This window comes from Carettochelys insculpta, chromosome 7, assembly GCF_033958435.1.
Source record: "Carettochelys insculpta isolate YL-2023 chromosome 7, ASM3395843v1, whole genome shotgun sequence".
NCBI lineage: Eukaryota > Metazoa > Chordata > Testudines > Carettochelyidae > Carettochelys > Carettochelys insculpta.
In genome coordinates, this window is record NC_134143.1 from 41192125 (window position 1) to 41218377 (window position 26253).

Sequence of the window (26253 nt, forward strand, 5' to 3'; positions counted from 1 at the left end):
TATTGTAGGGATATGAAGGAAAATGAGCAAGAAATTGCAGTTTTGCCTGACCTTAAATTGCCTTGGAGGGTGGGCGTGGAAGGGTGTGTGTTTTATGCAGAAGACACTTTTGACGTGCACTCTTATTCATTTTGACAATGTAACTTAAAGAACCACATGATTTAAAACTTACTTTGCCTGGGAGTAATATAGCATTAGGGCATAGGAGTGTCCCTGCAGTCTGACACTATTTCCTGAAAAAATTAGCACCTGACTTAATGAATGACTGTTGCAAGCTAGTCAAAAATATAAATCTCTGGTTTGCTGGCCATGCAACCCTGTCTGCATGTTCCGGATGGCCATTTTGTCCAGAGAATGGCTGGGCAGTCCTGCCACTCTGACAGAGCAGATCAAAAAATCGATCCACTTTGTGGTCTGGTCGTGAGCTGGCTGTGATCCATTAACAGAAGTTTCGTTGGAAGACTTGTATTGAAAGATTGCTCTAATCTACATATAGCCTTTCTGATAAAGGAAAACTTAGTTGAAGCTGTATGTGCATTCCTAGGTTTTGTCGTACGTCACAGAAGTTGGAAGGGCTTTAACAAAGTTTTTGGCAAGAGCCTTATAAAAAGGAGCATGAAAGATTGGAGAAAGTATTGCAAGCAGTAACAAAAGTGTTGATCATGCATTCTGCTATTTTCAACTGTAGGGTGGTGTAGACATGCTCTTAATGCAACATTGTCTGCGCAGTCAATGTAGTTTAACAATGCAGTTTTTTCTTGATTTTTCTTGCCTTTTTTTTAAATATGTGCATTTCTACTATAATCGCACAGTATTTATGTTGTTCGAGTGAAGCAAAGTGTGTCATCGCTGCTGCAGATATATTTGCTGAAGGCATTTTTTTGGCAATTTGCATTATGCTGCCACTAACTTAATGGAAGTTCTGGCAACTACTTTTTCTCATTTTTAGAACTTTAAAGATTGTTACAAACACAGAGACCTTCTAAAAACTACAGGACTGGACAGTTGTTTTCAAATACACATTTCTCTTCTGTTCCTGATTCTAAACCCTTGCAGATTTTGGTGGGTTTTATATTTGCTGTGCTATAATGAAAGATCTACAGTTTCTGTTTTGTGCATATTCTAGTGGGAGTCCTTGGCACTTCACAAGAATCCCTTGATTGGCCAGGACAAGCAGGAAGAGAGACAAGTGAATTGGTTTCACTGGGCTCTGCTGAAGTTCAGCTATTTGTAGCCCTCTTGGAAAAGTTTTGGAATATATCACAACAGGAAAATAAGTTTTCCCATCATGCATATACTCCTATAATTTCAGAAATTTTTTCAAAATCTATTTATAGATATAAATTCACATCCCTAGCTTAACTGTGTATGTTTCAGAAAATTGGATTGTGAAAATAGGTGCTCAAATTGTAACTGCTTTGTAATGTTTAATATATTGGCTATTACTTGGTCTCTGTACTTTTTCTTATTTAATATTAGGTTACTTTTAAATTTTTGTCTTCTGTCCTCCTCCTTAGCAACGTATCTGTTTCTGCTGTCATGTAGGCTTCCCTTTTGATTTTCAGGGTTAAAGATTTTAAAGTAGAAACTAAGTGTCTAGCTCCACATTCTGAAATAAGTTGTCCCTCCCTACATTCCCAAAACTAACTTGAAATTTTTGTGGTTTGCTGTATTAAGTTTCCAACAGATGTCTCGGTAATTAGTCCCACTCTCAAAACACCAGTTTTAGTGGTAATACACCTTTTTATTTATTCTAGAACTGCCTGATGCTCCACTCTTCCTGTAGTGTATAGTACAGTGGTTCACAACCTTTTCAGTAGTTATATGGCACATTTCAATGAGACAATTTCATGGCATGCCCACTTTTTTTCAGCTGAATCAAATGCTCATAAATGTCACATTTACTTATGTTTACTCTGGTTATGGTCTTACTAGAGATGTTTGCAACACAGCACTGCCTATAACAAGCTGAACAAGAATCATCTTCATTAATGTTTCAAATCTACTACAGAATACGCAGTCTTCAATAAGTCAAAAAAAGGGTGGGCAAGTGCCATGCTAGGCATATTGAGTAACCTTTAAAAATTTCAGTGGTTACTCGATTACTCTCTGGGGAGGGGAAAAGATGACCCCAGAGAACCAATGCATTTGGACCAGGCAGCAGCTTCTGAGTGTGAATGGGCTGCTGTGGGGTTGGCATTTCCCCTTGCAGCAGCTCTGCAAAGAACCTTGCTGCCTGATTGCCAGCTGGCATGCAGGTCATCCATTTCCACCTGTGGCGGCTCTTGACAGGAAATTGTCGAACCCTGCACCAGCTGGGACTTGGGCAATCTTGCTGCTTGAGCCCCAGCTGGCATGGGGTCATCAATTTCCTCTTGCAGTGGCGCAGCAAAAAGCTGCAGGGAAGGGAAAATGACTAAATTTCAAGGGTCCTGTGGCACCTTATAGACTAACAGAAAAGTTTTGAGCATGAGCTTTCGTGAGCACACAAGTGAGTCTGTGCTCACGAAAGCTCATGCTCAAAACTTTTCTGTTAGTCTATAAGGTGCCACAGGACCCTTCATTGCTGTTACAGATCCAGACTAACAGGGCTACCCCTCTGATAAATTTCAAGGCACACTTGGACAGTTCTCACAGCACACTGGTTGAAAATCACTGGTATAATAGACCCTACCATAGTGTCACTACTGTTGTCCCTCTGTTACCAGATTTGGTGGTTACTCTGGGGTATGCTAATTTATTTGGGGCTACAGAGGGAGAGGTGAATGATTTTATCAGTGTGCTGCTTGTGACAGTAGTGTTCCTAAGCAGCTTTACTTCTCCCTTCTGGTAATACCCTCCCAATGGAGCTATTCTGCCCCACCCAGGGTCCACAGGATTAAGTTCTGCCCACCCTGGACTCAGGTGTGTGCGTGCATGCACACACAGAGCCAGAGCTCATCTGAGAGGACTGGTTAATCAGCACTTATAAACTGACACCTTTTGTCCCTGTACTAAATGGGCTGGGTTGCACAGCCATGCCAAATTGTGGCTCATATGTGCCCTTGAACTTAGTGGCTGGGTTAAATAGCACTCTCAGCTGCTACCCTCATATGACACCCCGGTTCAGTACCCCCTCCCCAACTCTCACTTTCACAGTCCAAGCATTCTGCTAATAACCCACTCAATGGGCAAACCCCGCAGGAGTTCTGGGCACCACAGGGACCTTTTAGGTTAGGTTCTCTGAAGTGTTGGTGCAGAGTGAATGGAGAAGGCAGACCAACACCCCTGAGGTAGAGTGAGCTGGAGAGGAAGAAAAAGAGAGAGAAACAACCAGTGTAACCGGGAAAGTTAGTTATTTTTGGGCAGTGTGTGTATATTTAACAGTTGCAAAAGTAAATAAACTGACTACAAATGTTAGGGCTAGCAAACCATATAACTAATTACATAAGGTGAGGTGAGGAGGCTATGGCGGGGGGGGGGGTGGGGGCCGAGAAGGGAAGAGAGAGAGAGATCTTGCCACTCTGGGGAGCTTGCACTGATTGGGGGTTCCAGATGGTGATGGTAGCCAAGGGTCCAGAGGGCAGGAGGCAAGTGAAACCCTCAGCACAACCAGGCAGGAGATGAGGTCTTGAGGGAACTGGGGTAAAGTTTACATCCAGGCATCAGAACATTTTGTTGAGCAAGGGTAGGTGGTTTTTTTTAGAGACAGGAGAATGATTCCAGAAGAGCACTGGATTTGATTATGGTAAACAGAGACAGATCATGCCTGGCTATGGGTGATGTTCCTTGAAGGAGCTCACAATGCAACTAGTCAGTTTCAATATTTTGGGTATCAATAGGTTCTATTACTAGAATTGGTCTGATAATAATTAATTTGGGTGTGAGCAGGTCTGGGTTCATTAGCATCTGGAGCAGAGATTTCCCATCAGGCAGTGCTTTTCTTCTTTCGATATCCCATAGTTCAGTGCGGTTCCTGCTTTGAAAGAGTTGTTCTCCATTCATTATGCTAATGGAGATGTTGTTCTGCTCTGTCTGATGAAGATGAGGGTAGGGGTGTCTCCTTAATCCAGTCAGCCTTGCTGGTAGGATTTAGGTATGTCTGTCAGGTCCAGGAAAAGTACATAGAGCAGAACTTGGATCTGTATGCTGTCTTTATAGACCAGACCAAGGCGTTTGACACCATCAATAGAGAAGTCCTGTGGATTATCCGGTCAAAACGTGGCTGCCCGAGAAGATTCGTTAACCTCATACGCCTGTTCCACAATGACATGACTGGGTTTGTTCTTTCAAACGGCGAGTCCTCAGATCCATTTGATATATCCAATGGTGTAAAGCAAGGGGGTGTGCCAGCCTCAGTGTTGTTCAACCTCTTTTTTTTCATGTGTGTCCTCAGCCACGCAGTTAAGGACCTGGATCATGGCATTTACATAAAATACAGACTTGATGGGTCACTTTGTGACCTTTGTCGTCTGAATGCTAAAACCACGATGCTTGAGAGGCTCATCCTTGAAGCCCTTTTTGCTGACGACTGTGCACTTATGGCACACAAGGAATCTGATCTCCAGCTCATCGTCAACAAGTTGGCTGATGCCACTCACCTCTTTGGTTTGACCATCGGCCTAGGAAAGACTGAGGTACTGTTTCTACCTGCTCCAGGACCTGCTGTTCTTCCCACTTCAATATTTATTGAAGGAAAAGAGTTAAAAACAGTGGAGGAATTCCAGTACCTTGGCAGTGTGATAGCCAATGATGGCTCCCTTGACAAAGAAATCAATGCCAGAATCTGCCAGGCCAGCCGGGCACTAGGATGTCTGAGAGCGCGAGTGTTGAATCAGCACAATATCCAACAGTCCACTAAACTGAAAGTGTACAAGGCTGTAGTCCTGATCAGTCTCCTGTATGGCTGTGAAACCTGGACCTTGTACAGAAAACATATAAAACTGATGGAGCCCTTCCACATACGCAGCTTGAGGTCAATACTGCACATTTGATGGCAGGGCAGAGTTATGAACCTGGAAGTCCTGGACAGAGCAGGAACCACGAGTATCAAAGCCATGGTTCTGAAAGCCCAGCTTTGCTGGACAGGGCACGTCATATGAATGGAGGAGTCAAGAATCCCTAAGCAGCTCCTCTACAGTGAACTCTCCTGGAGCAAAAGGAATCAAGGTAGGCCTTGCAAGAGATAACGACTGCGTGAAGGCCAACATTGCTCATGCTGATTTAAAACCAGATCAGCTAGAAGAGCATGCAAAAGATCAAACAGGCTGGCATGCTCTTGTACGGCAGCTTTGAAGAGCAGCGACATGTACACCTCATTGATGCTTGAGAGGAAGAAAGCAACAGCAGCAGCCACACCAACAGAGCCAGGACAATTCCCTTGCCCCCACTGTGAATACCCATGCCGTTCAAAGCTTGGTCTCCTCAGCCACATGCGAGTCCACAACTGATGAGCCTGTGCAAGCTCAAGATGTCTTCGTTGGACATGACGGACTACTGACAGTACAGTGCCCCTGCCACTTTCAGTGCTTTGTCTTTGATTCAAGCAGAGGCCTGGGGAATGGAATTAGTTTTCCATGGGTGTCACACCCTGGCTTCCTGAGAGCACAGGACTAATAGGTGGTCATGTTCTGGTTCCCCCAAAAGACAGAGCTGATAGGTAACATTACTCTCTTCCCCCCATATATTTATTCCCTAGATTTTTCAACTAGCTGGCCTATCAGCTCCTTATGGTCCTTAGAACAAGTGTACATACTGAAGTATAATACGGGACCCCCTCCCCCATACATGATACAACTGAGTTGTTCCAGGCTGGAATATAATACTTGGAGGGACGGACGGATGGACACACACACACACGACATTAAAACTTTTTGGTGTGCAGTGTTTTGTATCGCAACATTTTTTAGAAGTGTTGTCATAGGTTAATGTTTTATGTTTATTGTAGTACCAAAGTCTAGTATTTTGGACTTAGACTTTTTAAACTCACTTTCCAGTTGATACTTAAAATAAGGATTGAAGTACACAATCCTTGGCTCTCTAATTAATTTTTTTTTTGTTTTTTGGAGTTCAGAATATTGTTTAGGTAGTTTGACTGTCCAATGACTTTTTGAAGTGAGTCCTCTATCATGAAGATGGTCTGATATTAAATGCCAAAGCCATTTATTCCTTTTTGTTATAACTGTAAGGCACTAAATATTAAGAAAAATATTCAGTGGCGTAGCGTCTCAAGTAACTATTGAGAACTGGACATATATTTCAATAGCACGGGACGATTCCTGTTTTATACTTCGGTTACATTTTTAAAGACCAAGGGGCAAATAAAGGTGCTATAGAATAAGTCTTTGCTTTCCTGAATATTAACTCTCTCCAATACACATTGAGCTAAAACATGTCTAAAATCGAGACAGACTTCAGTATTGTAAGATGCCTGTTATTTAAAAGGACTTTTTTTCTTTCCAGGAACTTTTTCACTAAAAGGACAAAGGAACTCAAACCTGCTCTCCATAGTGCTCCTGGCTGGAAGTTATTTGGAAAAGTGCCTCCTAGAGAGAACTTCCAGAAAGATTCCAAAATAATTCAGCAGGTGAGTAACAACTTTCCGTAGTTTTAAGTGTGAAACTTCATTAATTTCTGCTTTTTTCTGTTTTTAAGAATGAGTTGGATTTTTAGTGGATGGTCTCTATCATATTTAGTAGTAACTGGCATCTAGTTTAACAGTCAAGACACTTTTGAGTTTTGCCTTTTTATTGAGAGAAAAATAGTTACTTTTCCTTGTTTTCCAAGTAACTTTTCAAGCAGATGATGGATACCTTAGCTCATGTGGTGGAACTTAGCTTAGTTTATTCTGTATTGATAAATACATCTGAGACCAGTGGAAAAATACATGAGAATAATTCATATTCATCCATTTGTTTCAACAGTACAAAAATTATTCTGATTTAAATAACTACTGTATTTTCAGTGTTTACAAACTTATCCACATGCTAAATGACTTTGTGTTCAACATGAGTTTACTTACAGGATTGTGGGAGAGAGCTATGTGACCGCCTAGGTATTAGGACAAAAACATGGTATGCTATCCTAAATTGGGTGAGAATAAAGTCCACTCAGGCTTGAGGGGTGTGTGGGTTTTTAAAAATCATGTTAGCTAATATGTGGTAAAAATCCTGATGTAGAAAAGATAGCTTGTGGTTTTACAAATACCCTAAGGGTTTACCTCAACCTGTTAACATCTGTGAGAATCCACAGTGCCTAGAATCTTAGTCACTGGAATCTTACCATCTGTTAACACATAATTAAAATCAAACCCTATTGTGGTTATACAGTCATAGTCTATGCACAATGAATCTAAACAGAACTGTGCAGTCCTAAATGAAGTTCGATTTTTGTGTGGCTTAAGGTCCCACGAAGAAAAGTTTACCCAGAAGGCAGCAATTAAGGGCCTGGAACTTCTGCTTGGCCAGTGACACCTCTTGCTGCACAACTGGCTAGCACAGCTTTAGTGCTTCTTCTGTTTTTCGGAAAGGTTTGACCAACCTGGGCAGGGGTGATGCCCTGTTTCTTTGAAGAGATTTTAGAGCTGCCGATTCTGATTCTCAGTGAAAATCTCACAAATGGATGTAATGACAGAACTGTCCTTGCTAGGTTAAAAAAAATTCTCTGGGATATGGATTCTGTTGGCTTGTGATGTGCAGTTGGCAGCCAGTGCACCAGGTTGGAAGAATCAAGCTGATAAACATTAATCTTACAGTCTAGTTATTTGTACAGTTTTGTCTGACTTGAACATTTTGAGAAAGCGTTGTGTAATCAAGTGTCTTCTGGCAGTGTCTGTCTCTTCTGCTTTCCCTATTCTAGCATGGAAAGTTTGACTCCCTTGCTTCTCCCAGTATCAGACAGCCTTCTCATCGATTTTTTTTTCAGCCTTTGGGCAAATAAAGTTCAGAAAGTAATTTCTTGATCAGTAGTAAATAGAGGATATTAAATACTGCACTTCATCATCTCTTTCATGCTGATACTTATTACTGTGGGCCTAAATTGCTAGTGAGCAATGGGAGAATTTGCCCCTTCCCAGACTTGTTATAACTCTGTATGCTCCATGATGATTTTTACTCTGCCCCACCATTGCAAAATCGCATAATGTTCTATATGTTGACACAACTTTTCCTGCTCCACCCTTTAATTTTTCTGAAGTAGGCCTCTACTCTACACCTTTTTATAAAGGTGTATAACTCAAGCCCCAATCACAAAACAGACAGTTCTGCACAGAATAAATACATGGAAATGTGGAATTTGTTTAAATTATAAATGATATCCTAGCTTTACACAGGAAATGATAATTATTTGTAGCACAAGCACACACAACCTTAAAAAAATCAAGTTTTATGTCCGTTAACATTTTTTTTCCCTTTGTCGTAGTCACACCTCTGCCTTCCAAGTTGAATTTCATTTGTCTTTGTGGCGACGCAGAGATATGCTGTTCCTGAAACGTTTTGTTTTAATTTTCCTTCCTAGTCTGGAATACAACTTCATTTCAGTCTTCTTGAAAATGTTTAGTTACCAGACAGACATTGCCTTCAGTTAAACTATGCCATATGGTTTACAGAGATGAATAATCACATTAGAACTCATGTATATTCCTTGGAATTCTTACTACAGACTGGGTGGAGAGCTAATGAGCTTTATTAAAATTTTTTTGATTCTTTGCTGTTCCAGTTAAATAAAACCAATTTTATTAAATTCTAGGATTGTGGAATATATTAAACCATTTCCTTTTGTATACCAGACTTTCATATTTAAAGAAAGCAAACTACAGATTCCCCCATCTAATTCACTCATTCATCAAAAATTGTAAGTGTCTGAAAAGAAACCTTAAGGCTTTCTTACTGACAGCTGTTCAGCTTGATCTCATCAGTGGGTATCTTGGTAGAAATACAACCGTTTCTTACATCTCTTTGGTCTAAGTCCAGAAGCTTGTGTTTTCTAAAGGTATTTGGGCTCTAGGGAGAGATGGCCAAAAATTCATTCAAAGGTGGTAGAAACAGCATGATTTATCGATTTGTTATACTGTGTTCTTCAAGTGCTTGTGCATGTCATTTTGTGTTAGGTATATGTGCTCACCATGTGCACTGGTGCCTACAGTTTTTCCCTCTGTGGTATCTATAGGGATCTGGCTCTGGCTCCTCCTAGGGTGGTGCCTGTATGGTGTGGTATAAGGGGTTCCATTGGCTTCTCCCACCCTTGGTTCCTTCTGACCAATGGTGTGACAGTGCACAAAATACTCCTTTGCTCTAGCAAAGGTTTTTTTGGCGTTGATCTGATGAAGTGGGTTTGTCCCACAAAAGCTCATCACCAAATCAATCATTTTGTTAGTCTTTAAAGTGCTACATTTCTGCTGCTTTGTTTTGTTGGAGTGCATACTAGTACAGCTACCTGTCTGTTACTATTCAGTTAAGGAAAAAGTAACTGTCTTTTTGTCTCATGTTCCTCTCTATATGTTGTTTTCAGTTTTTCCTCTTTCTTTGCTAGTAGTAAATAACATGATTGCTTTTTAAAGTGAATAAATAGTAGTAATACAATATTAATCAAAAATAAGTACATCTCTGTAGTTCAGAGGCAGCATGGTGTGCTGATGTAGAGAATGACTTTCTTTCTCTTGTGCTGTTGGAGGCAGTAAACTGAGGCACTGTTTACACTACAGTGGCACAGACAAGGCTCTGGGGCTGTAATGTAGATACTTCCTATGTTGATAAAAGGCGTTTTCACATTGATGCCTGTACAGTAACCCACCTCTCTGAGAGGCAGTAGCTAGGTTAGTGGTGGAATTCTTACATTACCTAGCTGTTTTGACAATGGGAGTTTGGTAAACCTAACTGCATTACACATGGTGTGAAATTTTTTGTAGCCATGAATAATATTACTAGGTTGATCCTACTTCTAGGTGTAGACCTGATCTCAGAGGGAGCTTTTTTCCTCTTTCTGTGACTTCTCTCTGGCTTCTTGTTTTTCTTCCATACTCCTGTAACTGTTGTAACTAAGACAGGCTTGACCAGCTCTGGAAGTATGTTTTGTCACCCACTTTCTAAGAGGTATTTACTGCCAGAGGAGCCCTTTGTGAAGCAGTGAAGTGAAAAATGGGAAGATTTTTCTGGAACTTGAACTCCTAGTGGGACAGGAAATCTCAGTTTCAGAATCCTGTAGAGTTTTGCTATGGCAGAGAAATATGACTAGGGAAAGAGCAAGGCTGCCAAAAAAAAAAGAAAAGTGATAAACATTCTAACCACGATATGTGTTTAAACAAGATTTGCTGGGACAAATAAGCCAAACTCTCTCTTTTAAGATGCTAGTTTCCATCGATTAAGGAATAAAAGCTGTACGTTTTTAGTACTTTCATACGTACAGTATATTAAAATTGTGTCTTCAGATGTAGTTTTTCCTTTAATTAGAATGTGCATGGTGGCTTCTTTAATCCTGAAAAGAGGTACCCTCTAAAAGTATCTGTTGATTAACAGTCTTGTAGCCAAAGAAACAAGAATGCCTTCTGATAAGAATCCACAGGTTTTTCTCTATTTTCTTTGGTACAGAGGTGGCTGACTAAACATTTTACAGTTAGTGGTTTCTCTTTTCCTGCAGTGAAGGAGCATACTCTTGAGACAAATCACAGTCCATCAGGTTGGCAAATTTATTTCCTCCTCAAACTTTCTCTTCAGTGAATAGCTGCTTAATATTAGAATAGTAACAGAGAGAAAGCTGTGCTAGTCTAATGGAGTGGGCCATTCTGTTAATGACCTGAAGGTTTGCATCTTACTGAAGGGGAATTTTCACACTACTTTGGAAAGAGAGGTTGCTGAACTCTCTTAGGCCATGTCTGCACTAGCCCAAAACTTTGAAATGGCCATGCAAATTGATGCAGCTCCCCTCTGTGCGGCTCGTCCAGATGGGGCTCCTTTTTGAAAGGACCCCGGCAACTTCAAAATCCCCTTATTCCTATCTGCTGTTAGGAATAAGGGGATTTCGAAGTTACTGGGGTCCTTTCAAAATGGAGCCCCATCTGGATGAGCCGTGCCAATTTTGAAGTGCCATGGCAGCTGGCATTCTAATGAGGTGCTGAATATGTATTTCAGCGTTTCATTAGTAAGCTTCAAAATGGCCATTCGCATGGCCATTTCGAAGTTTTGGGCTAGTGTAGACATAGCCTTATATTCAAATTCGACACATTAACACATGGTTTGAACCGGGATGGGAATTTTTTTTAGGTCATTATAGGGGCTCTTTTGCATAATGGGCTTAATCCCCCCCACCAATTTGCTCACCTTGATAATATTTTTCTGGTTTGTCAACCTTGATTACTATTTTTGGTTCTCTGTCCCTTAAATATTGAGTCTGTTCTGGTATGGCTATGATCAGAAGAAGTGGGTCTGTCCCATGAAAGCTCATCACGTAATAAATTATTCTGTTAAGTCTTTAAAGTGCTACTGGACTGCTTTTTTGTTTTGCTTAATATTTGTTATTTTTGGAAGTTATTTTTTATGTAACTTTTAGGCTACGTCTACACGAGACCCAAACTTCGAAATGGCCACGCAAATGGCCATTTCGAAGTTTACTAATGAAGAGCTGAAATGCATATTCAGCCCTTCATTAGCATGTGGGCGGCCGCAGCACTTTGAAATTAACGCGCCTCGCAGCCGCACGTCTCGTCCAGACAGGGCTCCTTCTTGAAAGGACCCCGCCTACTTCGAAGTCCCCTTATTCCCATCAGCTCATGGGAATAAGGAGACTTCGAAGTAGGTGGGGTCCTTTCGAGAAGGAGCCGTGTTGGGATGAGCCGCTCGGCGGCGAGGCACATCAATTTTGAAGTGCCGCGGCCACCCGCATGCTAATGAAGCGCTGAATATGCATTTCAGCACTTCATTAGTAAACTTTGACATGGCCACTTGCGTAGCCATTTTGAAATTTGGAGCTCATGTAGCCACGGCGTTAATGATGTAGCCTATTTTCCATTCTTACAGGTACTATATAATGTTTAGGTATTTAAGTCAGACAACACAGCCATCTATCTTCCGGTTTTTTTAATTGTTTCAGGTTGTTTGTGAGCTGTCGGTCTTGCAGCCACAGCATGAGAGCGCATTTGGCTGATGTGATTTATGGGACTCTGAACCTGACCCAAGGTTCCGAATTTAAGATATTTACTAATTATGTGTTTGAATATCCCTGTAAGTGGTATCGCTCCCTGTAAGCACACAGGTTCTCTGAAAACTCAGTCCTGTCTTTCGGGAAAGTTTTAGCCCTCTTTGTTAACCTGGGAAGGATTCTAGTGTATGAAGATGGATTTTGTTAAAGATATATGAAAAATTCAGCTCTAGTACCTGGTCTAGTTTGTGTTACTCACAATAATACTCTGCCAACTTGATTACAGGAAGTAGAGAAACTGGGGGGAGGCACGGGGGAACATATGGAAGTGTGTAGATTCTAATGTGCAGTTTGGGCTATACAGGCTTTCTTTCATTGCTGCTGTTCTTAGTTTACATTTCATTCTTGCTTACATTTATTAGTAGTTCCAAACCTGTTTTGAGGGCTTTAAAATTTCCACCCTAAAGAATTTATGATCTACATAGAAAATCTAGATAACTGATTGCATAACACTTTACTTTTTATAAAACTATTTTTTAAAAAAAATCTATTCCTCCTTTGATTTCTTTTCCATGCCTTGGAACCATGGTTTGCCCATTGTGGGTAATGTCACCCTGGAGCACCCACAGGAAAAAAAATGAATACTTAGCACCTCCCACTCACCAACAGCCCTTCCGATTTAACTCTGCCTTCTGTCTCCCGCTTGCCACAGATCAGCTGTTCGTGGGATGCAGGGGGTGGCGGGAGGAAGAGGAAGGAGTGTGGATAGGGCATGCTGAAGGGAGGTGACAAAACTAGCCAGGAAGAGGGGAGATGGAGTAAGTCCTTGAAAGAAGAGGTGGAGTAGGGTCAGGGCCTGGTGCTGAGCGGGGTTGAGCACCACTGGAAAAAATTGGAAGCCAGTGCCTATAGGTTTACCTATGGGCAACTTGCCCAAAATGCTGGTGGTCACATGTAAGTACTTGTTTGAAAAGTCCAATGAGGATTCCCTAAATATCCCTTCCCAAAGTGCCTATAAGTCAGACTGGTTTTTCACCAGTGGAGTTGTCCTAGCTGAGGCAGGGCACCAGGGAGAGCACACTTGCATCTGTCTGGTTGTGTCTACACTACAAAAATAACTTCGAAGTTGCTTACCTTGGAGTAAAACTTCAAAGTAAGCAACTTCGAAGATGAGCATCTAGACACACACACTACTTCAAAGTTAAACGTCAAAGTAGGGCACTTCTCCATTCCTGGGAATGGAGTAAGGAGTTTGGTGGGCTCCCTACTTCAAAGTTAATTTCGAAGTAAGGGAAAATGTGTGTAGATGTTGTTGGCTACTTTGAAGTTAACTTCAAAGAGAGTTCCTAGTGTAGACACACCCCTGTGTGTCATTGGTGGCAAGTCTTGCCAGTTTAAGGCTGAGTCTACAATGCAATTCTATATCTGTATGTCACTTAGAGGGTGTGAAAAAATCCACACCCCCAGAGTGACATAGTTGTACCAGTGTACTTCCAATGTACACAGTGCCATGTTGACAGGAAAGCTTCGGTCAATTTTTAACTACCACTTTTTGGGGAGCTGGAGTAACTACACTTTTAGGAGTGTCTTCACTTATGTGCTACAGTTATGCAAGCTGGGTCAGTGCAGTATGCCTTCAAAACCATGGCATTCCACAGGTGTGTGCTAATCGGAGGTCATCTCCAAAATTGGGTTTCATGTGGCTTTCACTGAATCAAAAGAAACAGCAGGGATAGGCAGGACATGAATGAACTGCAAAGTCTTTAGGAAAAATCAAACCAATTCCTAGGATTGTGTTTGAATTGTTTATGTATCAAAACCATGTTTGGCAGGAGAGTAAATAATAATAATTCATAAATGAAAACTGAGGTTCTCCTTTCATACTTCTATCTTAGAGTTCTGCCTGTTTTGCTAAAGGAAAGTACAGATCTGAAAAAGGACTTCTGGTAATCTTTGGATGATGATTAGCTTTCTCTGAGAATTTGAGTATAAAACTCCACTGAATAGGAACAATCCCAAATCCACAAATGAGGTTAGTGAAATGAGGGTGCCCCACATGGAACATAAAACAAATAACTGGAATCATAAATACTAACAAAGTAAAGTGAAAATATTAATGGACTTGTGTTCTCAAAAGGGTCACTTGTTTTTTGTAATGTATGTGAAATATCTAAATTATCCTTCCGGCATTACCGAGTAACTTAGAATATGCCATTTTTTGTTCCTTGGTATTGGGGTAACTATCCAGCTCATTGGAACTGGTTGGGGATCTTCAGTCTAAGTGATTAGTTAGCTTCCACAAAAGCAAAACTTTCTATGGGGGAAACATTCAAATTAAATATTTTGTAGTTGGTTGGATCTCAAATCTGAATCTCTTTTGGTTTGTTGACTGAACCTGAACGTGTCATTTTTTGAGTTAGTTCAACGTTATATTCCATATGTCTGTCTGATAGCACCTCGTGGGATTGGTAGTTTGTTTTTCGTATTCCCATTCTCTCCTGTAATCTTGGTTCCTTGGTTGGACTATATCTTGCATTGTTATCTCACGTCTGAGTGAGACAGGTCATGGGAGAAACAGGACGATGTCCTGTTGGGGCCCCCAAGCCATAATGAAAATTAAGGGTCTGATGCACCCAAACTGCAGCTTCCATGAGGCACCTTGACACTATAGGCAGATACAGTTTAATGTTGAGTCTTCTTGAAACAGAACACTCTGTTTCACTGAATGTCCAAAAAAAAAAAAGAGAAAAAAACAAACTTCATAAATATTGAAATGAGATTTGTGAGCACTTACAAATCAAAATTTTAGTGTTCCTTATTGGAACACTTGGATATGCCAACAATAGGTTGAGCCTAAAAAGATGAATGTTGGAATTTCCTGCAGGACTGCCAGGTTTTCCCAAGGTTACCCAACCTCTTCATTTTTAGGTGGCTGTCTCAGGAAATCTGTAAGAATGATCAGTGCACTCTCTCAGCTGCCCAGTGTTTTGAGAGGTGGCAACCTTACAGTTAAATGTTGTGCTCAAAGTCACTACACAAGTCCAATGGCAATTGGGAATTCAATTCAAGAGTTAGATTCCTAGTCATCTTGTCTAACTACTAGATGTAAACTGTTCTCTCTCAGCAAATGAAATGGGTGTTAATATTAACAGTCTCTAAAAAAGGTCCTCCAGATAATTTGGAAACGGTTTGAGAATTGCTTGAAGCCACTGGTCCCAGAAAAGTGATTCTGAAATGGGTATTATCTTCAGAGAACTATGAAGTCTTGGAAAAATCACCTCATACATATGCACAAAGAACTGCAAGGAAATAGTTTCAGGAGTCTGTCTATTGATTTAATTTTTTTAATGCATCAAATTGTATATTTGTCTTTTCCAAAAGATTAATGCTCTTTCAGCGATATACACCCACATTCTTCCAGTTAGATTTTGCAGCTGTAAATGGATCAAAGGTTGAAAGTCTTAGCTGGCTAGTTCTCTCAGCTTGCAGCTGTAGGCTGTCTCAGTTCATTGGATTTAAACTGCACAAGCTGGATATTCTCCTTCCCTCCCCCCCCCCCCCCCCCCCCCCCCGATAGCCCCTCTGCCCAGTTGTGCATCCTTCCTCCCCTGCTAAGTAACAGGAGAAATAGCAACCTTGGAGGATTAAAAGTGCCAAAAGTATATTTGGTAGATGTACTGAAGTCTTCTGAATGACTGTGACTATGAATGTAATTGCCAGCTTAAATAGGGGGTAATATGAAATCACGTAAGTCCTGACTTGTAAACTACATTTGCATTCTCACTTAAAAATCATTTCCTACACTTTGAAATAAAACTTCATTATTTTTACATGAAATAAAGTGGAAGCTGAAATGCGTTTGCAGCATATAAAGCACATAATATATTTTCAATTGATGATTAATGTGACAGATCTGTTAAGATGAAGTAAAACTTGATTTTATTTTCTGAAAGTATTGTATTAATTAGAAATTAAACATTCTATGGTTTTTCCTCATTTCTGAATTATCAGGTATGGGACTAGATAGACATTGGATCAGATTTAGTATGGCAAATCCTGTAATTCTTCTTAAAACATTTCTTGAGGGAGCAGGAAGAACACTGGTATAAACCCTAAATTTACAGTGTGTTAATAATTAGTTTGATCATTGAACACTTATTCAGAAGTTTACTTACAGGTTCAAGGACTGAAGAGGTGGTTTGGTGGGTCTTTTACTTTATTTATTTGGCAGTGTTGTGAAGATGGTGTTACTTAGGATAAAAATTACCCTTGTTTATCTGCTTAGCTTTCTGAAGATTTGTGGCTTAGATTTTTTGTTTTTAGACTTGTAGCTGAAATGTATATTACTTCATGTAAGTAACAACTGAGTTTCATTTCTCACCCCTCCCGCCAACCCAAATTGCCAGGAATCTGAATTTGAACTAATCTGTAGCCTCCTCATAAGCCATCAGAGTTTAAGTCTATCATTCAGGTGATGGTCTCATTCTCTGTGAAGGGTACTTTTCTTAAACATGATGGATTATTACTGATGCTAATCCAAAGAGGTAAATCTTGTTCTGATGGTTAGGCAGTCTGATGCCATTGTGTCCCCCCAAAAAAAAAAAGGTGGTGTGAAGGGGAAGAATGTCGCAAGGGATGTTTTAACATCTTTTCAAATGTGAGTTAGTAAGTAACTATAGGTAATCAAGCTAACACTGTTAATAAAGTATCTCCTTTGAGTGCCACCAGTTAGCTCAGCTCTTGAATGCTACTGAGTTTCTTGATCTTTTAGCTCCGTGCTGTCATTTTACAATATGAGGCACAAAATTGGTGTGGCATTGTATATGTGTGTGTCCTTTATGAGACGCCAGTAGTTTAGCAGATGTATATCATTCCCATCTTCCTCATTTATAAACACACCCTCCATTACTGGAGCAGACTCTCTGCTTTCTTGGCAACTGAGTTTGTGCTGTGAAGTTCTTTAGATTTTGGTCCCAGAAGAGAAATGTGAAAACTGGGCTGGATTGACTGAGGAGTGTGAAAGGAAAGAAAGACCTGCCTCAGAATGAAAGCACAGTGACACCTTCCCCACCCATTGCAAAACATACAAAATGTGAATCTTTAACAACCTCACATATGTGTTATGCCCTAGTATATTTGGGAGAAGTAAGGCAGGCTCATGATGCTGCAGAAAGCACCCTTGCCTTGAAGTAAAAAGTACTTTTTGAATAGAGAAGGTTTGTGCAAAAATGAGTTTTAGCATGCACATTGCAATATTTGAATGACTTTTTTTTTTTTTTTTTTGAAAAGTTTTTACTAAGGCTTTACTTCTGTTTTTCTCATTAGGATGACAGTTCTGGCAGTGTTACATCAGTATCTACTCTCAATCTGTTAAACACAGGGGTATGGAATTTAAAATATTTTTCTAGTCACATTCTGTGCCATGCATGGGGCTATTTAGCTATCATTAAAGTAGAACGAACATCACATTTTCATGGTAGCACGAGTAGTTATGGCACTAAATCATCCGCTCATTAGATACCATTAGCAAAAAATAAATTTCACACTCATTGACCTCACTAATGTAATTTAAGAATTGATCTGTAATGACCATTGCTTTTTTACTAATGTGTCAGTTAATTTGGATTTAAATAAGATAAGGTTTGTAGTAGGCTATAATTAAATGAATAGATGTAACACTACTGGTGTTTTGCTACACTTTTGGTTTCACCTACCAAGAAGCCAGGTGCAAAATATAGTTATGATCGCTCTATAAGTCTGACTGCTATCTCTTATTGCATAATTACTTTTTTGGGTGCTTGCTGAAAGCATCTTTGGTCCAGCAGCTCCTGATGCAGTGGCTGCCTGTCATACCCATGGTATCTGAACGCTTTAGAAGTTTTGTCAGGTTTTAATACGTGATTTTTGGAGTCCTCTAAAACATGCAAGGGCAGAATGTCTTCCTGGGGGGATCTCTTTTCCCACCGTGACTTCTCTCAAACCAATTTTACAGAAATGAGTGCCCCTAAGTTTTGCTCTGATCCTTACATGCATTCCCTCCCTTCAGTGGGGTTTCTGCAAACTTGTCTCCTCTCTTTAGATCCTAGTCATCAGAAACTGTGATCCCAGGTGCATAAGGACCCAGGTTTGCTCCATGTGAGGGGCAAAGTCCTTTCTCCACTCTTGCCATGTTAGTGGTGAAAGTTCAGAAGGCTCATCCTGAGGAGACTTTTTTTCTTCAAGAAACCTTCCAGTAACTAAAGCACAAAACCCCCCCAAAGTCCCATGTTCAATATCGCTTCCCTTGAATGGGAACTTGTGGACAACAAGCTTCATGATCTTGTCCTATGGCAGATTAACGTGCAATCTCTCCAAGACCAAGACTTAATATTTTGTATCCTTAGGACGAATGATCATGTTAATTTACTTGCCTTTGTCAGATCTACTTTGTCCTGTCCTTTTTTGGTCTGAGACTGTGTCCTACTTCAGTCAGTTTCTAGAAGCCCTCTGCCAGGGAGCCATTGTCATCTTTCCAAGAAGAATTATTTGAATGTTTTCGGCACTCCTCTACTTGTTGACATATGCACAATAGGGACTTTCACCCCTTCCTGTATTTTTGCTGTCAGATGGTCCCACAAACAAACTTGTATGGAGATTCCCAGATTTACTATTCAAGCTGTTCAGTGGAATTCAGGGAATTTCTCTGTTTTCATGGCTGGTGGCCTACTTGCATTATTCCCTCTTTGCTCTTGGCGATTTTCCTTTTCACTGTAGTTCCAGTACTTGGAGAATAGCTCATAGTGCCTTCATCTTGTCAGTTCTGTTTACAAATTTATGCTGACAGTGATACAAATATGTTCCATCTGAACGCCCTCTTCATCTGCACCAGACTGGCTTCTCTAAGACAGGATTCTGATTTACAAAGTTGACAGCAGGTCAACCAATGGAAGTTTCTCACCTGTCTTCCTCCCAGAAATGACATCACTTGTGCATAGGTTACCAACCTTTTCTTTTCTTGACACACTTCTCACATTTTTACACTCCCAGGCTTAAAGTGTTGCCACATAATTCATCCATTCAACATGACTCTACCAGTCTTGGGAGATTTTGTGGCCTGTGTGAACTTGCTTCTATGGGCAAAGGTACATTACTCCCAAGGAAATTCTGCACCACTGCACATACACAGAAACACATCCCCCAGAGGGTTTCCCACAGAAAACCGCTTCCTGTGCAGAAACTGTATCGGAGCTCTCACTCCTCCCCAGCAGCACAGGCACATCTGTTTTGGGAAGCTGGAGAGGCAAGATATTAAACAGGATTGGGTTCTGGGGCCATCCTGACTACCAAGGGATGTTAGTTCTGCAGAGGAGAAGGAAGGGTAAGGAGACCGTTTCCTCCTCCTCCGCTTCATGAAGCAGCCAGGGCTGTGTAAGATCAACCTTTGAAACCTCATCCAGCTTCAGGGGGCTCTGTAGTCTGGAGGAGGGGGCTGGTGGCACGGGGTGCGTGGGTCTGCGTACAGTGGGTGAAGCTCATTGAGGGAGGAGTTCCTGGTGGGGGAGGGAGTGGGTGCATGGGGGCTGGGCGGATGGAGTGAGCAGTTCCCTGTACATTTGTTCTTGACCCCATCAGTCCCCAGCCACAGGGGGAAGGGATCACTGTAGGGCATGGGCTCTCAAACTTCATTGTCACTGAGGACCCCTTCCAATGACAAAAATTCCTGTGTGACTCCAGGAGAGGAGACCAAAGCCTGAGTCAAAGCTCAGAGGCCAAAGCTGAAGTTCAAGGGCTTCAGCCCCAGCAGAAGGCCTGTAACCTGAGCCTGTTGCCCAAAGCTGAAGTACTTGGGCTTTGGCCCCAGGGAGTGGGGTACAGGCTTTGGTTCTGGCCCCAGGCCTCAGCAAGTCTAAGCCAGCCCTGTCCATCCCATTAAAATGAGGTCACAACATACAGTTGGAAAACCACGGCTGTAGGGGGAGTTGTTCTCCCCTCCATCTACCCAACCCTCTTGCATCTGGACCAGCTCTGAGCCTCCCTGTACCCAGATCCCCCTGCACTCACACCCTTAACCAGTGCCTTTAAGATTTTATTTAATTTTTTTCAACAAAATAGAAGAGCTGGTACTGAACCATGTGCCCATCCCCTGACTCAGCCAGTCCCATGGCTGGGGCTGCCAAGGTGCTGGTATGCAGTACTGGCAACTACCAGCACAGAAAAAAAGTACTACTCTTAACACGCTGCACCCTGACCCCTTCATGCTGCCCACCTGAGTCCCAACCACCTTCACTTGGTCTCCTCCACAGTCATATTTTTCCGTCCACCTAAACCCCTCAAACAGCCCATATGCATCTAAATCTCTTTCCCTCTCCTTCCCCTCGCTGAGATGCCCATACTCTGTGCCACACAGAACCCTGATACTTTGCAGGAAATTCTGCACCAACAATTAAATCTTGTCTGTTTTAAAAGTCTGCAAAATTCTGCGCATTTGTCAAAAAGCAAGCAGTGGAGCCATACTGTTTTCAATTATTTTGGGAATTTACTTGAAAAGCTTCTCAGCAAATTTAAAATTGAGTTGATAGTGTTTGAAAAAAATGCACAGAATAATTTTAAAGTATTCTGTGCACAATTTTTAATGTTTCAGTGAAAAATTTCCTGAGGAGTAGAACATGCATGTCCCTGTCTTTCTTTTGGTCAGATGGAAGTTGCTCTTCTCTTGGAAGAGGCTATCTGTTGTTCTAGTCTGGTGGACACACCATCCCCATTTTGTAGTGTCTTCCTCTGTCACCTCACAATCTTACCTGCATCATTTTAGACACATGTCTCTTGGGCTGGGGAGGAGACCAAGGCCTTTGGATGCTAGAAGAGCAGACGTTGAGCTCTAATGAACTCCAGGCTTTTGGACATCTTATTTCTTCCGTCCTGGTAGCCGTTATTTCGCATGCATTTTTTGATTCGGTGCAGGACGAATATCGGCCATAGTTACAGGAAGTGGGACTGCGTCCTGGGAAGCAATGACTCTGAGAAAGATTTAGGTCATGGGTGCCCAACCTTTTGGCTTGCCTGGGCCGCGTTGAGTGAAGAGGAATTGTCTTGGGCCGCATATAAAATATATAATATAGTTAATGTATATAAATAACATAATGATGTTAAGTTTACGATCTTGTGGGGCTGCATTACTAGCTGTCCAGGGCCGCGGGTTGGACACACCTGATTAGGTAGTAGTAGATAGATGATCATTTGAATGTGAGTCCTCTGTGCAATTCTGTGGCCAAAAAGGCTAATGAAATCTTGGGATGCATAAATAGGGAACTCTTGAGTAGCAGTAGTGAGGTTATTTTACCACTGTATTTGGCACTGGTGCAGCCTCTTGGAGTACTGTGACCCGGTTCTGGAGCCTAAAGTTCAAGAAGAAAATTGATAAATGTGGAGGTGCTTCAAAGAAGAGCCATGAGAGTGATGGAAAAGATTTAAAAACATACTGCTTAGAGATAAGTACCAGAGGGGTAGCAGTGTTTGTCTGCATCCACAAAAATGAGAAGTCCTATGGCATCTTCTAGATGAACAGATTTTTTTGGAGCATAAGCTTTGTGGGCAAAGACCCACTTTGTCAGCCGCAATTGGTTGCGACAGGTTGCATCTGACAAAGTGGGTCTTTGCCACAAAAACTTACGAACCGGAAAAATCTGTTAGCCTTTAAGGTGGCATGTGACTTCTCATTGTTATTGCTTAGAGAGAGATTCAGGGATCTAGATCTATTTAGCTTTATGAAGAGAAGGTTAAGAGATTTACATCTAGAAGAGATTTATATCTAGAAGTACCAGCATGGGGAAACAAAAATTTAATAATGGGTTCTTCAGTCTAGCAAAAAAAGGTGATCCAGAGGCTGGAAGTTGAATCTAGACAAATTCAGACTGGAAATCATTTTTAACCATCAGGACAGTTAATTATTAATCCTCCACCCAAGGTTGTGGTGGATTGTCCATCATTGGCCACTTTAAAACAAAAATTCATTTTTTTTCCTAAAAGATTTATTCTAAGTATAACTTTGGGCAAGTTCTCTGGTCTGGTATGCAGGAGTTCAACCTTGAAGATGCCAGTGGTTCCCTGTAGCCTTAGATCTCTGTATCCATATGAGAAGGCAGTTCAACTGCCAGCTCTTCAGATATAGAGAGGAGAGTCCAGATCCTTTCCTTTTATGCAGAAGGATTTTGCCACATTTTATTGGTAATCCTCCTTCTTGAAACTAGATTTCATCACTATCAGTTAACATTGACCCCACTCCCACTTCCTGGTTTGTATTTTGAAATAAAAATGTCGATCCTAAATGTGGATGAACTCATTGAAACTGTTGAGGGATATTCTAATTGGCTGAATTTGTTTGGTTTGCTGGCTTCAATGTGGCTACATGGTAACTATTCTGGACTATGACACTAAATCTGTACAAATACAGCAGTCCTTTCGTATGATAAACTGGAGACGGTTTAAGTACGCAGTGTCTTTGAAAGTCTAGTTGTGCCATTTGAAGTCTACCTATTTCATTGTTATACATTTGCATTACCACCTATAACACTACTGATACACTAAAAGTTTGCAAGTCTTTTTAAAGTACTTTACAGTTTTGTTAAAACAGAGTTAATTAAGTTAATACATTAAAGTATCTGTGTAATTGAGCCTCTTTAAACCTTCACCATGGTATGAAAGATAGTATGCTACCTAATTACTCAGCACTAGAGACCAAGCTTCCCTCATATAAAAGTGTTACCATTAATGTAATTTCCAATCACATTTTCTCTGGAATAGATATTACACAAAGTAATTTTTTTAGGAATATATTTTTCGTAACCACCCCCTTTCCTTTCCGGGTTACTCAGGAGCAGACAACACTCAGTTTTTTGCCTGGGCGCATGATGGTTTTAATATTACAGGAGATCCTGAGTGTCCCAGTGGGGATGGGGGGAAAGGGGGTTCCCAACTACTTTGCTGCAGTCCCTTTTTTCTAAAAGTATATAAAATGGCAGTGCCTCCACCTGGCTGACTACTGCACATGCTTAGTGGAAACTTCCAGGGATACTTACGAGTAGTAATCTGGCTTTAACTCCTTAACAGTTATTATACATAGAATATAGCTAATTAGAATTAACCCATACCAACAACTTGAGGAAACAGGGTTACAGACGAAACTTGAATAAGATCAATTAACCATGTACCCAGAAATAAATGAAATTTGCCAAACTGGCTTGTACTCTGCCATCAGTTATCCCACCCCAGAGTGTACACTCCTTAGGTGTCAGAGTTGCAGATACTTGCGTTGGCACGCTTGCAGGTATTCAGCTGGATTGGAGACTGTTTGGTGCAGGTTTTTTATTGGTCAAGGTAAGGGAACAAGCTGAACACTGACAGTGTAGCAGTCTTAACAGGCCCAGGTAATTATAATCGCTTCTGTGTGTGTTCTCTTAGCAGCAGACTCTAGCTTCCCAAAGCAGTTCCTGGACTGGAAAAAATGGCCTGGCCTGAAGTAGTGTATTTGGTCCCAGGCTGCAGCAGGACTAGCTTCCCAAAACATGGAGACAAGCAGCTTCTCCCACTGCCTGGCTGAAGAACCCACAGTTTCTTTACATTTTTCCAGGGCATCGTGGGAGTTTTAGTCTCCAGAGCCAGATTGCAGCACAAAGAATCTTCCCAGTAAAAGTCAGAAGCTCCTATAGACAGAGGGGCTGCATTTTTTACATGCATTTTTAAACTGTTCTTAAAAAAAAAAAAAAAAAAAAAGGGTGTTTTTGGTCTTGCAGCCTATCTTTTGAAACTATGGTGAAGTGTGGGATTATCTTTCCACTCAGCCTTACAAATTTTATCAAACAAAGGCCCCAAAAGTTCTATACAAACTCATTTAAACAATCCTCTGCCCTGTGTGAATTCATGTAGAGGTCTATCTTTTACTTTTAAAGAAAGTATGGTGTAAAGTGAGTTTCCCAGTATCCACTGTCCCAGAAAAGAAGTCAAATTGAGGACGAATGACATAAAAATCAAACGTATTTAGTTTAAAATTATGGGAGGAAACACTAAAGAAAAAAGTCTTTAAGACTAAGTGCATTATGTAGGAAGCTTGCTGGATCACATAGAGGAGCAGTTCCCAACCTTTTTGAGATGGGGACCCATTCTGACAATTCAGTAAGACTTTGTAACCCAAGGCAATTCAAAATAGGGGAGGGGAGGTTCTCCCCTGTCAGGCCCAACCCCCCCCCCACCTACCTCATACAAGCTCAATGGACTGCTGCTGCTCCTTCACCAGGCCACTGCCATTTCCTCTGCACAGCTCCCTCCAGCTGTCCTATTCCCTTCCCCCACCTGCAGTACAGGCAGTTTCTTGCCCTGCCTGCTGAAATTAATTGAATTGGTTTAATGGCTGGATCCCTCCTGCTGGCCATTAAACCAATTAAACTGAGTTCCATTTCAGCGAGGCAGGACAGGGACTGGGAGCTGGAGGAGTGAGCAGTGGCAGTGGTGGGAGCTACAGATGGCTCCTTAAGAGCCACACGTGGCTCAGAACCATCCAGCCAATGGCCCTTAGACAATCTAATGGTGACCCATGTTTGGGTCCCGACACATAGGTTGGGAATCCCTGGTACAGAGCTGTTGTATTCCTTCAGTTATAACAAGGGTGTAAAGTATCAGAGGGGTAGCCGTGTTAGTCTGGATCTGTAGCAGCAACGAAGGGTCCTGTGGCACCTTATAGACTAACAGAAAAGTTTGAGCATGAGCTTTCGTGAGCTAACTCACTAACAGCATCTGAAGAAGTGAGTTAGCTCACGAAAGCTCATGCTCTAAACTTTTCTGTTAGTCTATAAGGTGCCACAGGACCCTTTGTTGCTGCAACAAGGGTGTAAGTGACTTGATCTGATATAGTCTTATGTGGGATTTAGTCTAGGATAAAGGTCATGGCCACTTCTGACCCAGTTTTATGGGTTCAGCTAAAGATCTTATCTGTTGGTGTGTATCCCCTGGAGCTCTTTGGTTTTAGAGCTGTCTTCGCACTAGAGATAGGAATAACTCCACCCATAGTTTGCATTGAAAATTGGTGGATTAGATAGCTGTTTTAGCAGCTTGTTAGGTCTCAATATTACGAACCAACATTTGACTCTGTTTGCATTTTAATACTGAATTATCTTCTCATTCTAATAATGAGATCTTATACAGTTTCATAAATGTCTTCCAAGAATTTGCAGATGCTAGGTTTTCTAAACTCTAAAGTTCGCTAGTGAAGACCAAATATTTATTTTATAAACTTTCTCTTAAACTGTGGTATTAAATCTATCTCTGAAGAAAGAGGAGAGGGGGACTTTGGGATCCTTGTCTCTTCAGAGGCTCTCTGTATTACAACTATTCTCCCATCTTCCTACCATTAACAATGAATGGGTCAGCAGTATTGTGTCAGATAAACTTGTATCTTGACAAAAAGCAGTCAAGCAGCACTTTAAAGACTAGCAAATCTTGACGAATATAAGGAGAAATAACTCCTTGTTTTGACAGTCTCCTGGTGTTCACCTGCCTAGTTTTTATTTATAATTTTTTCCCTATTTCATTCTTAATGTAGGTGTACACAAGTTCATATGGAATTTTTGGAGATGAAATATCTTGGAACTTTCACCTCTTATTATGGATTTGGCAGAATTCTGACAGTCTCCTTGAATGTTCCTCCACCAAATATCATTACAAATTCTTATGTCCTTTCCTTGTTATTGTTGGCCTACAGGACAGAAACATGTCTGCTGTTTCCTGCTGCAGCTTCTGTCTGCTCTGTGGTGTAGATTGACCTGCCCCCTCAAATAGTTCTTAAGTTCTTTGGTCATATTTTGTTTCCTGGCTCCAGATGTTCACTTAATATCTTCATGGGGGAGTCTCTGTGTTGGCATCTGGGCTGTATTCTCAAAACAAATCCTGTGTTTCCTTCAGATTCCAGTGGAAACAAGGTGCAGGTTGCTAATTTCTTGAGTCTCGTTTTTTGGCATTGGTTGGAAAAACTTAATTACCAGATTGAAAATAATCACCTATAAAACAAAGGCTTCCCTGCTTCCTAATTGTTAGGTTTCCAGCTCTCACGTATAGTAACACTTTTTTAAAATTGAAAATACTCACTTTTATTCTGGTGCCATACATCTTTGAGTTCCA

General features: G+C 41.2%; 1 protein-coding gene across 2 annotated transcripts in view; it reads left to right on the forward strand.

Moving 5' to 3' along the window:
* Positions 1-26253, forward strand: part of TBC1D12 (TBC1 domain family member 12) — an 86441-nt gene that overhangs the window by 13951 nt on the left and 46237 nt on the right. For both annotated transcript variants that reach the window (XM_074999545.1, XM_074999546.1), the window contains exon 2: positions 6442-6565. In XM_074999545.1, the coding sequence (XP_074855646.1) occupies positions 6442-6565 (124 nt within the window). The remainder of the gene's footprint in view (positions 1-6441; positions 6566-26253) is intronic.